This window comes from Sparus aurata, chromosome 18, assembly GCF_900880675.1.
Source record: "Sparus aurata chromosome 18, fSpaAur1.1, whole genome shotgun sequence".
In the NCBI taxonomy this organism is placed as follows: domain Eukaryota; kingdom Metazoa; phylum Chordata; class Actinopteri; order Spariformes; family Sparidae; genus Sparus; species Sparus aurata.
The window spans coordinates 23,582,001-23,597,733 of NC_044204.1; the positions used below are offsets into that span (position 1 = coordinate 23,582,001).

The 15,733-nt window shown below is 44.7% G+C and overlaps 1 protein-coding gene across 2 annotated transcripts; it reads right to left on the bottom strand.

Moving 5' to 3' along the window:
• Window positions 1–211: 211 nt before the first annotated feature.
• On the bottom strand, window positions 212–14,233 carry slc34a1b (solute carrier family 34 member 1b). Of its 2 annotated transcripts, XM_030395415.1 has the most exons (13): window positions 14,195–14,233; window positions 12,905–13,054; window positions 12,634–12,804; window positions 12,077–12,211; window positions 11,659–11,802; window positions 9,116–9,227; window positions 8,432–8,627; window positions 6,938–7,033; window positions 6,706–6,772; window positions 6,365–6,532; window positions 6,072–6,188; window positions 2,129–2,253; window positions 212–1,137 (listed from the first exon to the last, which is right to left on the bottom strand). In XM_030395415.1, exons 2-13 carry the CDS (start codon window positions 12,963–12,965, stop codon window positions 547–549), a joined length of 1,983 nt encoding a protein of 660 aa, XP_030251275.1. In that variant the 5' UTR covers window positions 12,966–13,054; window positions 14,195–14,233; the 3' UTR covers window positions 212–546. The 2 variants fall into 2 exon arrangements, with proteins under 2 accessions (XP_030251275.1, XP_030251276.1); XM_030395416.1 differs by lacking the exons at window positions 12,634–12,804; window positions 12,905–13,054; window positions 14,195–14,233 and adding an exon at window positions 12,445–12,550.
• Between the last annotated feature and the right edge of the window lie 1,500 nt (window positions 14,234–15,733).

The following is a 15,733-nucleotide window of genomic DNA, read 5'->3' on the forward strand; positions in this document are numbered from 1 at the left end:
ACCCCAGAAAATCTGTCTTTGTCACAGCCTTACGATGGTGGGTATGCTGGAAAATATGCTGATAACGATGGGTCTGTAAAGATATTATTTCCAAAATGTTGCTCACTCACTGTCCATTGTCTTTGTCACTACCTATGTTTGTTACCTTACTGTCAATCAACAGGATCTCAAGAAACCAAAGACAGAATATGAACTACAGCAACAGCAAAAATTTGCTCCATAGTGGCCAAAAACTCACCAGATTGCCTTTAATGCAGTTCTTGTATTACACTTTCTGTGTGTTACATATTCATCAAGTTTATACCTTGAGAACAACAGCAGAAACAGCAATCGCTTACATTAACTAGCTTTTTTATGCTTTTGATCATATCATAAGCGCTCCATTAGCAGATGGAGTTGGATAGAAGTCGAACATGGATCAGAAGTATTTAAAATGTTCTTAAAAAAAATTATTTGAACATCTACAATTCCAGTGGCTATTTGTTAATTTTTCCTCCAACACTATTGACAAAATTGAGTATGAAAAGCCCTCCATTATCATTCTGACTACAGGGGAGTGCTGTTGCACCTCTCTAACCCTTTTAATTTAAGAACCCGTACACCTGGTCTGATCTCATCCAGGTAGTCCAGGACCGGGTTGTCGTAAGCCAGCTCCGCCTTCCTCTGTGTGGACTCTTTCTTTGGGCTACCAGAGGTCGTCTGTGTCGAGATGTGCTCCTCGCCTCCTCCCTGCTCTGCCTCAGGTGTCACGCTGCAGCAGTCGGTCGCCTTGGTGATCAGGCGGTCGAGTGGTTTGAGCGAGTGCATCCACTGGGGCAGGAAGTCCCACGTCTGGAGCTTGGCGGGCAGGTGACTGGGGCTGTGAGCCTGCATCACATTAACCATGGCGATGAAGACGGTCACGCCCAGGAAAGGAGCACCTACTCCTGCCATGACCCGCCAGCCCGCCAGCGAGAGGCCCAGCACCAGCGAGGGCAGGAGCAGGAAGCAGAGGAGAAGGTACAGGACCGCGAACCAGCGGTACTTGGCAGTGCGCTCGCCCAAGACACGAGACATCCTTATCGGAAGACGCATGAAGGGGAGAGGATACCACAGCAGAATGCCGAAGACGTTGAAGAAGAGGTGACACAGAGCGATCTGTGAAGAGAAGATAAGCGATACAGGGCAGGATTTTATGGATATCATATTGTCATTGTGAGAGGAGACAAGTAATGTCAGCTCTCAGGTGGCATTGGGTTATATCCCCCCCCCCCCAAAAGTTAAAGTTAGCTTCATTCCTTATGCAAGATTTGATTGGCTGTATTGAGATGAGGTCTCTATCTACGTATGCAAAGATAGAGGGTGCCATCATTAAACAAAAAATAAAAATGTCTCCTTTTTGTTTTTTTCTTTTCCTCAAGACCAGGATCACATGGCCGACAAAACGATAGCACTTGTCATGGCGTTTTGACTGATACACAAGCTTATATTCAATGCACTTCAATCCACAACCTCCATGCGTATGTCTCTTTTCTACATGCCATCAGGAGAGAGGCGCACCTTGCAGACACAAAAACGAGGCATAATGCGATTCTAGCCCGGTGTGTCTGCGTGATAAATACAGCACGTGTTTGTGGCAGACGCTTTAAGAAATCTGCTCACACAAAAGCTGAAGACCGTAAATTGATCACAGTCAAGCACGCGTTGTCGCTCGAATCCTCTGAAAGAGTCTGCACGACCAGGTTTTGTCATCGCGTAACGCTCGTTCCATAAACACAAAATGTTCACGTCCTAACAGACAACACTATTTCTCCTGGGGCGTCTACGTAGCTGCCTCCCGAAGCTGCAGCATTCTCATTTATGCATAAAGCCATCAAAAAAAACATTCAAACGTGGTTTTAGTCTGCAATCTGTACATAATTCACTATAACTTCCATGTTTGTGTGGGTGAAAAAGACATTCGTGTCTCCAGTATTGTTGCCTCACAGTCTGTGTTTATCCCGCTCTCCTCTGAGGGGCATATCGGACGAAAATATATTCATGAAAATAATGTTTTCAGGATGTTGGTATTGGAGCCTTTACTTTCTTTTTTTCTCATTTCCCTGCTGTTTAAAAAATGCCCACTGTATCTCATACAACACTGGCTTACTTGTATAGCAGCTGCTAGCTTGTTCCCAGGACTGGCCAGAGCTGCCAGCAGGGCTGTGGCAGTGGTGCCAATGTTGGACCCGAGGGTGAGAGGATAGGCCCGCTCCAGGCTGATTACGCCAATACCTGAGGGAGACGACAGAACATGGACCGTAAAAAAAATTATAATTGCAGCGCACATCACTTTCTCGGGAACTAGTTAATGAACTTGACACCAATTCTGTGTGAAGTGCGTCGTAATCTCGAGAAAAAGGGTGCAACAAAGACATGCGTCAGCCGTGAAAAACTGTATCTTTCATCTCCGTACGTTTTTCAAGTCGCACCACACTAATACTCAGACGTGGATTCCATCTCTGAGCAGCTGATAAAATTACTGCTTATATGATGAAAGCACAGCGGTAAAATAAAAAATTCCGAGAAGCACGGGAGCATGCCACCATGTTGGAATATACGCTGGAAAAATGCCCACTACGATTGCCTCTGTGGAAGATGACACATGGTCAAGCACCCTGTCCACTGGAAGGACACCTGGATAAAATGTGGTGAGGTATCATGACTTACTGAGCACTTGTGCCTTTTCTTGTTTTTTTCCCCCACCTCCCCTCTCACACTCCGAGTCGGCTACTGTTAATAAGAGTCCCGACACCTATTCTCCATTGTTTGAAAATAACTTTTGACTCAAATTGCCTATTAGATACAAAATCTTTTAAATATTAAATCATTTTTGTTTGGTGTTTTGAGGTGAACTGAAGCCAAATATTTAAAAAGAAACAGTGGAATCAAAGACTGAAATGAACATTTGCCAGATAAGATGACTAATGACAGTATCTGACAGCCAAAGTAGGGCAGTGCTGCTCTGCTATCTGTGCATTTAGCACTAAAGTACTAAAAACGGTTGTTCTCTATCTGGTATTTTCCATTTATTCCCAACCAATGACACCACGAAATAGCAACAGCAAGTCAAATAAACAAAATTACTTAAATAAGTTTATCTGTGAATTGGAAATCCTCCATAGTTTCTTTCCTTTCAGCATTTTTTTTTTTTTCGTTTTTATGCAAGCCGATTAATTACTGCTGTTTAATATGAGAAAATATTCCCATCTCACATTTATCACTGTGTAGCAGGCTGATGACTCAGTCATCACTGATTTTATATGCTTCATTTAGCCAGTGGCATACAGTGCTGGTTACGCAACATGTTCTTACAAACTTCACAAGACTCGATCAGTGGAAATGAGCAGGTTTGTGTCCTTATTTGGCCCTGTCGAGCTCGCAAATGAGATATTAGCCAACACGGAAATTTGGGTTATTCTCTCGATCAAATGAAAACACATTCATTTTAATTAGCCAATAAATACATGTCCAGAGAAACTGGGTACACCTTGTGCAGCTAGAGATTTATTATTAAATGTCTGTTTAGAGGTTGTGTCGTTAGAATTTATAATCTGAGGCAGAAACCAGCAGCCTTGGAAACAACGGCGCAGTTTACGAGCTGCTAAGTTACAGCAGTGAGTGTTCCAGGAGTGACCGACAGTAAAAAAGCATGTTCGGTTGTTCTCAGTTGTCGCTTTAACAACATAAAAACATAGTGATCACATAAACTGATACACATGTAAACCATGAAATGAGAGGGTTTTAGTATACGTTTACAGCGGCTGTGATTTCAGGCCTCAAATGTCAGAAGCAGAGTCCAGGCAAGTAACATGACTGACGTCTGCACAGCGCGGGGCCCACTCACGGTTATAACATCTGCAACTCAGCACAGCTCGAGTCCAGTTTAATAAGACATTATAAGGGACGATCTCCCTGAAGGCGTGCACCAAATCAAAAGATAACTGCAGGGAAGAATCTTCTCGAGTTCAGCTTTCACACTGGATACTCGCTGGGATTGCCTCGGGCTTATAAACAGCAGCTTTTTGGAGAAAACTAACCAAACTGAACAGAAAGTTAGACAGCGAGACGTGTGTATGGTGTTCAAAAAGTGAAGAAGGAAAGAACACCTTAAGCTTTTGATGTCATCTGGCTCTTTGTCACTTTAACAGTATTGGAAAAGATTGAAAAATTGCCCTGATGATGGCGCTAGAGGAAATGTCGTAGGTTCGCCAAAGTTGTTACAGTAATTGATAAGTGGCATGAGTCTATGTACCAAATATCCTGTCAAAAAAAAAAAATAGCAGCTTTGACATTATGATGATTCTGAAGTTAGCACGCTAACCAGCTAACCCCGGCCCATCAAAGTACAATGTGCCTTTGCTAGCGGTGAAAACACTAATGCTACCCTGGTCCTGGAGCCACCAGTCCGAACTGCTGGCAGCATGGCTAACTCCGCTAACTAGCTAAAGGCAGCTACAGTGAGCTGTTACTCTGGTGACAAGCTGCCCCCTATTTGTTTTCAGAATTAATTTGACAGATTGACAATTCTTACATACTGCACCTTTAAAGAGTTTACTGTTTCAGTGCACTGATGTCATTTTAGACAGTAATGCTTATTGTTAGAAGATTTAAAATGTCCTGCATCAGTTTAATATCTTTAACATAAGCGTTTGCAAACTACATTTGAGGTATGATTGCAAAGAATGTGTCTGTATCAGCCAACATATCAATAATGCTAATATCTGTTTCAGCATCAGCCCCAAAACTCAAGTATCAGACTAACTTTACTGCTTTGCAACATTTTGAATTATATCTGAATTTGCTTTGTTACTTATTGTTGTCATGTGACCTGATTAGCTGCCGTGCCATGTCCAGTGAACATATACAGGCTGACGTCAGTCGCACACATATCGTTTTACTGTCGTTTTACTAACTACTTCTGAGTAACAATAAATTCCGCTGGTGTCAAACAGACAAAAGGACCACAAATTACCCATCAGGCTGCAATGATTAAGTGTCCAATCCGCCTGACAGTATTTCAGCAGAGAGACTCGAGCCGAGGACAAAAGGGATCAAGTAGTTGTTCAACACCGCTCACATATCCATTGTACTGTACCAACCGAGCGTTGCATGCCGCGGGTTTCAGACTCAGACAGAGGTGATGTCAGTGTGCAAGGTTAAACTAATATATTATTCAGTATTTCAATGGCTGGAGGTGTTGAAATGTGCCGTCAGACCGTGGTCAGCGAGCTGGGTGGTGAAAGAGAAAGAAAATATATCCGCTAGAGTCGGAGAGACCCTTGCAGCAAGATTCAGTCTGATTATGCCGTGTTCATACCGTTCTGATTGGGCTTTGTTCATCCTGTATGCTATTAGCAGCTACTTGTTGAACACTAAAGCATATTAATTATTATTATATTAATTCTTCTAACCCACACTGACAGTACAGATCTGTAGAAGCACCACTTCAACATCTTAGAGCAGCTATACATTTAAAAGAGACAAATTCCGTGTGTGACATGGCAGGGTTCTCCCCAGACGGTGGAACAGCGGCGCTGCGCCGCTCTACCGCTCGGTCAGCGCCGCTATACTCCGCGCGTGACAGTGTCGAGCGTCCGGAGTTGATGACCGGCTGTCCGTACGTCCGTGTCTCCCCCCCCCCGGACTGACGTTGACGAGCGGTCGCCCCCACCCCCCCCCCCCCCACCCGGACTGACGTTGACGAGCGGTCGCCCCCACCCGGACTGACGTTGACAAGCGGTCGCGCACCCCCCCCCCCCGGACAGACGGTGCGCCGCTATACTAAGAATTTCTGGGGAGAACCCTGCATGGTGATGTGGCGTGATGTCACAAAGTCACAGAATTAAAGGCGGGACAACTGACGTGGCGTTTCATGACTATTGTTTCCTGTGGGAGAGAGGAGCTTCTGTCGGTGCATTCGATCGTTTTATCTCTTTACATGCGTAAGAACTGAAAAGAACATAAGCGGTATTTTGTCAATGTTTTAACTTAGTTCAGTTCACTTTGAGGCTCTCAGAGTTTTCAAATGTGCCAAAGCGTGAGTCACTCACCTACGAGAGGAGTCATGGCCGAGGTAAACACAGAGCTACTCTGGACCACAAATGTCACCCCCGCACCCACAAACATGGCCATGTATCCTGACAGCCACCCAAACGGATGCGGCAGGTCTGCGAAGATAAAGAGAGGAGACACAGCACTGCAACACTAAGATGTGCACATCCAGAGCAGCTTCTAAAGGCTGTCTCGCTTTGTTTTCCTCATTTTTCAGACCACACACTGCATATTCAACTGCTCCACGTCGATGCGCTGTCTAAAAGCTCAAGCGGCTCAACAGTGTGCCCACCTGTGTTGATGACTTTATGGATGACCTTTGCGACTTGGCCTTTGAGAAGAGAGTTGAGTAGCTTGACCAGAAGCAGCAGACAGGTGCAGAGGACGGCCAGAGAGCCGGCCAAGAGGATCAGGCCCACGCTGAGGTCCGACAGCTCGGTAGAGACAAACAAATGCCTACCTGCAGAGTGACAGGGCCAACAATCATCAGCATATCAACCCCCCCGAAAGCACCCGGTTTCATTACATATTTAACAGGACCGACGGTGAAAAGAAAAGGCATGCTAGAAATACACAATCAGAACCACTATATTTCAATGGCATTCATAAGCAAGTGCGTGGGTTACAACTCACACTTCAGTGAGGATTGGGACAGGTCAAGACCTCGGCCGCATTCTTCAGCGCTCACATTGCCAGTGAACTGAGGGAAAGAAAGAAAGAAAGAAAGAATGAAAGAAAGAAACTGTGATGAAACACAAATTAGGAACACAGTTGTCACTGGCAGCACTGATGAGCTGTATTTGGCGCCAGCGTGTGACACAATGGTCTGCATGTGCGGGAGACAGCAGAAGAGACAAGCCATTACCATAACAAGGTCAGTCTGGCACCATTCTTTCACCAGGCTCCTGTTCCTCATGTCCTCATTTCCCATGGCGATCCCTGTGATCACACACTTGTCCAGCTGAGGGTGAAAGGAGAAATATTTCTCGTCTTTTGAGTGAAATCATCCGACCAGAAGGCCCGTGGTTCAAAAAATAGCCTGAGAGCAGAAGATTAACCACTCAACAGGCCTCTCTCATATGTACTCATTTGCCAGCAGAATGGCAACTGTTGTACGCAGATTTTATCAACTGTAGCTAACTAGCTGCCAAGCTAACACTGGCTAAATGAGTTGTTAAGCACTCCGTCTCCAGCGTGATTTCTTATGTTTCCAGCTGATTTGTTACCAGCTGCAACAGCATCTGCTGGGAATGTTTTCAGTTTGTGTGGTTATGTGTGTATTATATATTGTTATAATAATGTCTTATTATATTGCATTATTATTTTTGTTGCTTTTAAAGGCTGATTTTGTCAGTTTCAGTCCTCCATACAACACAAGTGAATATGACATCAGCTAGAGCTTGTATAAACTGTACCCTTGCCAGGCGTCTCCACCAACTGTTACTGTTTTCAGTTTGTGTGTGCATGTGTGTGTGTGTGTGTGTGTGTGTGTCATCGTGGCAAAATGTGTTTCTGCAGACATCTATTATAGAGAGTATTTTGGCAGGTGTTTATATGTCTGCGATAGCTTCACAACTGTGCAGGACACAGTTCTGAAGCTTTGCAGGTGTTCAGATCAAAATGAAGGCCTAGTTTGAAAATGAGTGTGGTCTGAAGGGTGGGAAGGGAGCAGGAAAGTTCTTATGATGTGAACTGTAAATCCCAAACTTATGTAACCTTAATGACGTGCTCACTGCCCTGCATCCGTCACTCTGTGGTGGTAGGCCAGTTAGCCAGACATGCTAATGGTTGCAGATTACATTGGAGAAGATCAGCTCGTAGTTTACTCCTTTCCTTACACTTATGGCCTCTGAACACAACAAAGCAAATGTTTCGCTCTCGCTACGGAAATCCAAAGATTGACAGACCATGCACTTATTATGTAAAGCTAAGCTATGATTGGACATTTGCTTTTTGGCATTTGGAAAAACAGTCAATTGACAAGTCACAAGGTGACCATTATCCTATGATCTAACTTGTTATCTTTTTGCAACTTCCTGATTTATGAACAACTGAAGAGACAAGGAGTAGTGAAAATCCAGATGGACATAGGACCATATACACGATAAAACTAAATACTTATTAACTGCGATTTTTTTTTTACCGTAAAATTCGATCCCGTGTCACTCCAAATTTCGTCTTTTCGGTTGCTGATCAGTCAGAAGTGGTGAAATGGTCACAACTTTCAGATTCCATACAATTACACGACTTGCAATCTGGAACACGGCAGCACAACATGATCCCTGCATTTGAGCTGACTGTGACGTCAAAGAACAATGGGCCCCCATTTTAATATGCTATATGTATGTGATAGCTTTACCTGTATGATGAGCTTGGTGACGGGCTCAGTGACGACCTTCAGCAGCTCAGGTGCTTCCTCCCCAGGTTGAAGCCTGAAGCCAGTGACCAGCAGGTGTGACAACCAGGTCATGAGTCCACTCGCCACCTCCAGCGGCAGCAGAACCAGGACCGACAGCCAGTTAAAGCAGTCGTGGATGGTCGCCCCGGCAAAGGCACTGCAGTGGGTCACAATTATTTTCTGCTGTAACTAAGGTCATCCATCTGCGTGGTCGTCTACTCAAAATGATTGCTTTGGTAATCCGCTTGTCGTGGCTCAACTTTCATGACGCGATGAGCGTTTTAGTTTTTGACTCGGTGTGCGAGTTTATTGTGAAAGATAAGCAAATCATGTTTATTTTACCAGACGCAGATCAAGTAACATGCCATCTGTTCAATGCCGTATCTTTCATGCCAAAAGGTTACTGGTGTGGGTTCGATGTGGATTGGTGCCATTATCGTCGCTGCTACAGAAATCAAACTCAAATGGAGCCTGAAGCAAAGAAGCAGCTGCTAGTGCCTTCTCTGCCTCATCCTCTGCTTTATACCTTGCACTTTTATCCATCCCCACTTATCCTCTTCACTTTTTCCATTTCGGCTTTTTCTTCCCTGATCGTCAGCTCCCACACACTCAATGCTGTAATCTCCACCACCTCTCGTCACTCACCGTTGAAACTCTGCCCTCTCTGCTGCTTGCATCATGGCCACTATGGTGTTTGTGACTGAGGTCCCAATGTTGGAGCCCATGATGACTGGAACGGCCGACCTCACTTCTAGCACTGCGACATAAGAATAACATCAGACACTGTAAATTGGTAAATGTCTAATTTCTCAACGGTAATGCACGTGACCTTCTGTATTTTCACTTTAATGGAGATGAAAGGTGATTGTAATTTGTAGGTAAGTGGAGTCATGCTCAGCCTTCACACTCGGCGAGAGTGTTTATTGTTGAGGGTGCCTCTAATGATGACCTAGAGGAAATGTGCATGAAGGCACACACTCGTACCGACACCCTTTCTTGCCTCTGCATCTCTTATTTCTCTTTGATAATGACCTATTATCGTCCTCCTAGCTCACTTACAGAAAGGAGTTAGAAGCAGAGGGGCAGCCCTGCATACTGATCTCGTTTCGATTAATGAAAGTGAAGCCGAATGAAACAGGGGCGCCCTCGGAGCCCGCCCCAGCAACAGACAGGTCGTAACCCCACCATGTAACGGTCTTATGAGGCATTGTAAAATGAATACTGATGTAAACAAGTTCAGCTCAGTGACTCAGCTGGAGGGAGTGTGATATGGTTTGATTTGATAATCGCCTTGATCCCAGTCCAACCTGCCGGATTACAATAATTCTCAGATGGTTTGTACACATGGCCACCACAGCACCACAGGTCAGTCGGTCAGAGTGTGGCAGCAAAAGAAAGAATAAATCCTGCAATGTTTAATCATTTAGTCCTTTTTAATCAAATTGAAAGGATGACACTGATGATATATATCATAAAAAAAACAATAATATATTTATTCTACAAGCTGTTGAACTTCATTGTCATGTAAAAACTATTAAAAACACATCAGTGAGCCACAAAGTTGCACCAGCTGACATGAGGATGAACATGGGCACTGTAGTTTTATTTGTGAGTCAGTCTCATGTTCACCGTCTGGCTACTGGAAATACTCAAAAGAGCGCTAAATGTACATTAATCCATAGCCAAAAGATCTACTATTCACTTCAGTTTGAGAAATATTTGTCAAAACCTACACAGCCCAGCTGTTTCAGGAAATTTTTAAACGTTTTTGAAAAAAACATACAATGCACTTGCATCAAAGACAGGGTATGGAAGTTGTAAAGTATTGTGAAAGTGACAAACAATTTTTTTTCTCTTAGGCTTGGTCATTTTGAGGGAGGCCGGCCTCATCCTCTAAAAGTGCAATCTGAACTTCTGCCACAAGAGGGCTCTCTATCCAAACAAAACAAAAGAGTTTCACAGAGTGTTGAGTGGAGGGCTGGGCAGAGGGGAAATGTACTTACCCTGGCTGTTAGCTTAGTGTAGCAGTAGTGAACAGTACAGGATATGAGTGCTGTAAATGAACAGAAATGTTCCTGCTGTCAAACTCGCTTCAATAGCCTAGCCGACCTAATGAAACGCACCGCTGGCTTGAGTAAACTTTCTCTGGGTTTGAACAATATTGGCAACATTTGGGATAATGAAAGTACACAACAACAAAATATATGACAAATGTCGTATTGTTTTTAGATATTCTAATGAAGTATTGCGACACATTATATCTCTAAAGAAACATTATGTAGAATTTGTCATTTTGTGCGATTTTGGCGCCCCCTACAGTTTCTAAGTGCAACACCACTGTCTCAAATCCAAATCCCAGGTCTGTCACAGTTTGTCAGATGTAATGTAGATGCTGACTACAAACAAAACTCATTACATCATCACACTGTTGTGAGTTTATAACTTGTATGTTAAAGTGAGCATGTGTGTAACGCTGTGATCCGACTCTCTCACTGAAGTTCCACAGTGCAGAAACAAGTGATTGAGACGCCATTCACACTATAACAAGACACTACATGATTTAGAAGCTGTTATTCTAAGGTAAAATGTGACATAATATTGTTTTAAATTAGGTCACAAGATAGGCGAAAAGTATTTCATCTGCTAATTAACACTTGACTTATTATACTTATGTAAGTGTATAAATAGAGCTACATCTTCCTCTGTCCTAATACACCTTCATCTGCTTTATGAATTAAGCTATGTTTGCTAATTTGGTCCTTAAAGCTAAACGGCAAATAAAGTAACATCATTTACTGTATCCTCCAAGTGGAACACAGCGTGAGATTGGGCTGGCAGCCGGGAAACTGGGATTATAACCGTGAACCGCAAATTAATTAAATCTATTTGTTATTGCCACGCATGCACCATGGGAGTTTTCTGTGTTCGCCGCTATGTATCTGTTTCTCTGTTTACTGTTTACTCTGTAAACCTTTGCATGTGGAATAATAATGTACATACAGCACACACAAACACACACACACACAGGCACGCACGCACACATACACACACACACAACATACATGAGACTAGATGAGGCCAGCGCGGACATATTTACGCTTCAGAGTCTAATTTAAAACTTCAAAAAAGCCAAACTCCTCCTATGTGACGCTGACACATTTGCACACAATTTTTATGCGCCTACTCACATCCAGAGGCCACCAGACTGACGACGATGGAGGTGGAGGTGGATGAGCTCTGGACCAGCACAGTCACCAAGATCCCCACCACCAGCCCCGCCACGGGGTTAGACAGCACTGCGTTGTCCCGGAAAATGTCCCCTGCCACTTTACCTGGTTGAATAGGCCGCCCACACACACACATACACACACACACAGTACTGGTCTCAGGCATGACAGTTGCCAAGAGCAATGTTAAACAAGGCTCATGGTGCTTGTTCCCCTAAAATGCAAAAAGGTCAGCGGATGAAACTATGCATTAAATTATACAGCACTGCCCTGGTAGGACAGAGTGAACTGGTCCGCGGTGACTCACTTATTTGTCAAACATCAACCAGCTGAGTCACTACCAGCCCACTGAGAGGGCAGCGAGGGTGACGGTACTTACCCCCTGCTAACTGGAAGGCAGAGCTCAGAGTGTCAAGGGAGCAAACAAAGAAGAAGAGGAGGATGAAGAGGAGCGGGATCTTGGATATATTCACAAGGAGCTGCTTTATCGTGTTTGGACTCTGCGTAGAGCTATCTGTTCAAAAACAACAACAACAACAGCCAGGGAGACGGTTAGCCTCACAACGTGCCCTCAATCTAGAGTAAAGAGATTTTTAAATGTATCACAGATAAGACTGAGACCAAGAATGTGGTCTTGTTTCTGCCCACTATATTCTCTCTTTCTTGTGTGATATCTGTGATGAGAGAGATAGCCTCAGAGAGCAATTTCACATGTAGGGAGCAAAGTCATCTGATGTACTACATTACCCAAACGCAGCCAAACACTGCTGAGTGGCAGCAGGACTTCTGCCTTTTGTTGCCCAGGCTGAGTGATCCTGCTGTGTCTCGTGAGCATGTCCTTATCTAATGAGCATCAGCCTTCTGCTGTTATTATCTTCTGAAACAGACCAGACCTGAGACGAATGTGTTGCTCTCCTCCCCATGCCACCCGTGTACCTTTCTCTTTAGGGAGCCTGTGAGCCTCCCTCAGTGACAGTGTATTGGATTGGTGATTGGTATGTTGCCCGCAGCCCTCGAAGCTGCTGCTGAGGTCAAGGGTGGAGCCGATGCCAGACTCCCTGTCCTCCTCCAACAGGGGTTTGGGCTGAGTGCCGTGCATCCTCAAACCTGATAACAAAAGTTCGAGAGTGCACCCTGGGATCAGCTCGGAGCATTTCATACACATGGAAAAAAAAAAAGGGTGGGAGTCGAAGCTTATATAAGTTACCGCTGCTGTCGAGCCCTGTGCTCCTCGGAGAAGACACTATGGTTATAGATCGAGAGGGCATGGCGCTCTGGCTGCTGTGTGGAGACGTGGAGGTGATTAAAATCACTGGATGACGACTGTAGAGGGAACGTGAATGTGTTTATCGGCCACCTGCAGCAGTAATAAAAGAAAACCAAATGAGAGCGACGTGTCTGTAAAGGAGCCCATCTCCCTCTACCGGGAGAACAAAAGGCGGCCCACATTGTTTGGAGTTGGCAGCTGTCCTTGATTTCGAGGTCATATCGCACGCCACGACAAATAAACGCCTTGTCAGAATCAATAAGGCACCATCAGCATCCACGGAACTCGTCTTGTCCTCCGTTTCCTGCAGCTGCGGGTCGGCTTATAAAGGGACTCTCCACTGTCTCTAAAGCAGCGACTCCCTTCAAAGGTTTTTCACCGCGCTCGCTTAAAAAAAAAAACAAGAGAGATCCTTCCTCCCCCCTTTTCATGTCAGCCACTTCAGCCATATTTTGGGGGACTCCAGTGGGGGAGGGAGCGCTAATGTGTCTCTTAAAAGCAAAAAGAGGATGGAAGTGAGTTCAGTTATCACAGCAGCCCAAATTACAGTCATTAGAGTCAGCGTTGCGTCGGTCTCGCTCTGTGTTGCCTCCTCCTGCAGGTTGAGATGTTGCACAGGGGCCCCGTGTGCATATGTGCGTCTCTGTCTGCACGCGGGAGTCCGAGAGACAAGTTCCATAGATCGCAGCTGAATAAACTCCGAATGCTCTTCTCTTTTTTTTTATGTGTGAGAAGTACTGAACGTTGCCGTCTAATCTATCTGCCCCATGCTCAGCTGCTTGACAGTCTGCCACTCTCTCTTTCTCTCTCTCTCTGTCTTTCTCTCTCGGTTTGCTTTGTGTTTCATCTCCAATTTTGTTTAGGCTTTTTTTCCCCACTGATTGCATTTAACTTGAAGTGGAGACATAAAACAAAAAAAAGCTTTAATGAAACATTTAGTAACTGTTGTCGGCGATTGATGGCCGACTTGCCAACGTTTTCAGAAGGACATGGAGGCCGAGAGTCAATTTAGAATCAATAATTCATGTCAAATAATAAAAAGAAAACGCCAGAGTTGATAGCGTAAACTTGGATATGTTTGAACCCAGGGCACACTACAGACCCAACACAGGGCATTTTTCCAATATCTATCTATCTATCTATCTATCTATCTATCTAACACATGGTATCGTAGAAAACTTCATCATAGAAGTTTTACTATGACATTTGATATGTAGTGAAGCACCTTACCTCGTCTGAAACAGTTGTAGGTGATGTGTGTGTGGAAAGGAAAAAGGATCAGAATGAGTGTAAGCCATCGTTAAATAGGTGAGCATGTCTGTAGGTGTCAGGAGGAACACCTCATCTCGTGTTGATTAACTCTCCCCCCATGATCGGGGGACCTCGTCGTTAATCAGTAACATAAGAAAAACCTTAACTTGATGATGCACAATTTGGCAGAGCACATTGGCGATGAATGCTGTTTGCTCAACTGGGTATTTTTCACCTGATTTTGGTGGGAGAAAAGAACGATGACACAGAGGACTGTGTTGTTTCAGGTTGCGCTCCCAGTTTGACCGTGTAAGAGCAGGAGAAATCTGACATCTAGTGGGAACCGCCGGAACAAGAAAACAGCACAAGTGCGTTCATGTCATCTGGCACACGCAGCCTGAAAAAGATTCAAGTCAGTGTATTGAATAATCATTTCCCGCACGAGATAAGTCGGTGCAAGTATTGCAGACGCGTACAGCCGTAATCTGCTCGACGTGTGCAGAATGTTCAGGTGCCTTGCCAGGACTCAAGATCAAGCATGTTGTGGTTGGAACTGAACTATCAGGGAGGTTTTTTTTCTGAGATCCTCTTGACACACAAGAACGCACATTTGCTTGCCCATTAAGCACAGGTGATGACCTCCTCCTCCTCCTCCTCCTCCTCCTCCTCCTCCTCGCCATGAGAGAAGGCGGTGATGGCCTGGATACCAGGGTAATTGTTAATAATTAGTCCAGCTACAGTTCTGTCATATCAGCAGCGCTCTCAACCACATCTGCCCAAACCTGCTGACCTCAGACACACAGCCATGAACTCAGAGGAGCAGAACTCAACAGCCCCTTAAACTGAGTTGTCACTTTCCAAACTGTTACGAGAGCTGGGAGCCGGAGAGAAAACAGCTCTGTTGTTCTTGGTGTGCAGGCAGCTGGACAAGAGACAAGGATGATGTTGATGATGATGATAATGATGATGATAATGATGATGCTGAGAGAAATCCTTGAGATTTGCAGTGAAAAAAGAGAAACACCCACATATGGACGCACACATGTAATCACTTATGCACACAAACGGCTAAATCTCTGGAGCGGCTCCAGTAGCGCTTTGATTTCTAAAAAAAAAATGACGCCGTTAATCCGCTCTCCAGATGTGCACGTCACAGGGAGGCCGCTGCCACCACTCAGCTCAGGGGGATAAACCCGACAGAGGCCACCAGGTCACCGTGCTGCTGCTCCAAACACACCTGCCAATCACCGAGCCGCCGGAGCACGCCGCTAGCCCTCCTCTGCTCCTCGGGAGGCCGCGTTATCCTGTTAATCTTACACTGAGGCATACCATATGATGTGTTCTGGGAGCTCTCGGGCTGTTATTCAACTGGAGGGAATCACAGGGACATGTCAGTTAATTATCTGTGGATATGGTGATGCATGGACATCTGTGCAAGCAAAAAAAAAACAAAACAAGTGGTCTAATTTTTGTGGTTTTGTTTGTGGAAAATATGCTGATGACATAAAAACTTAAGTG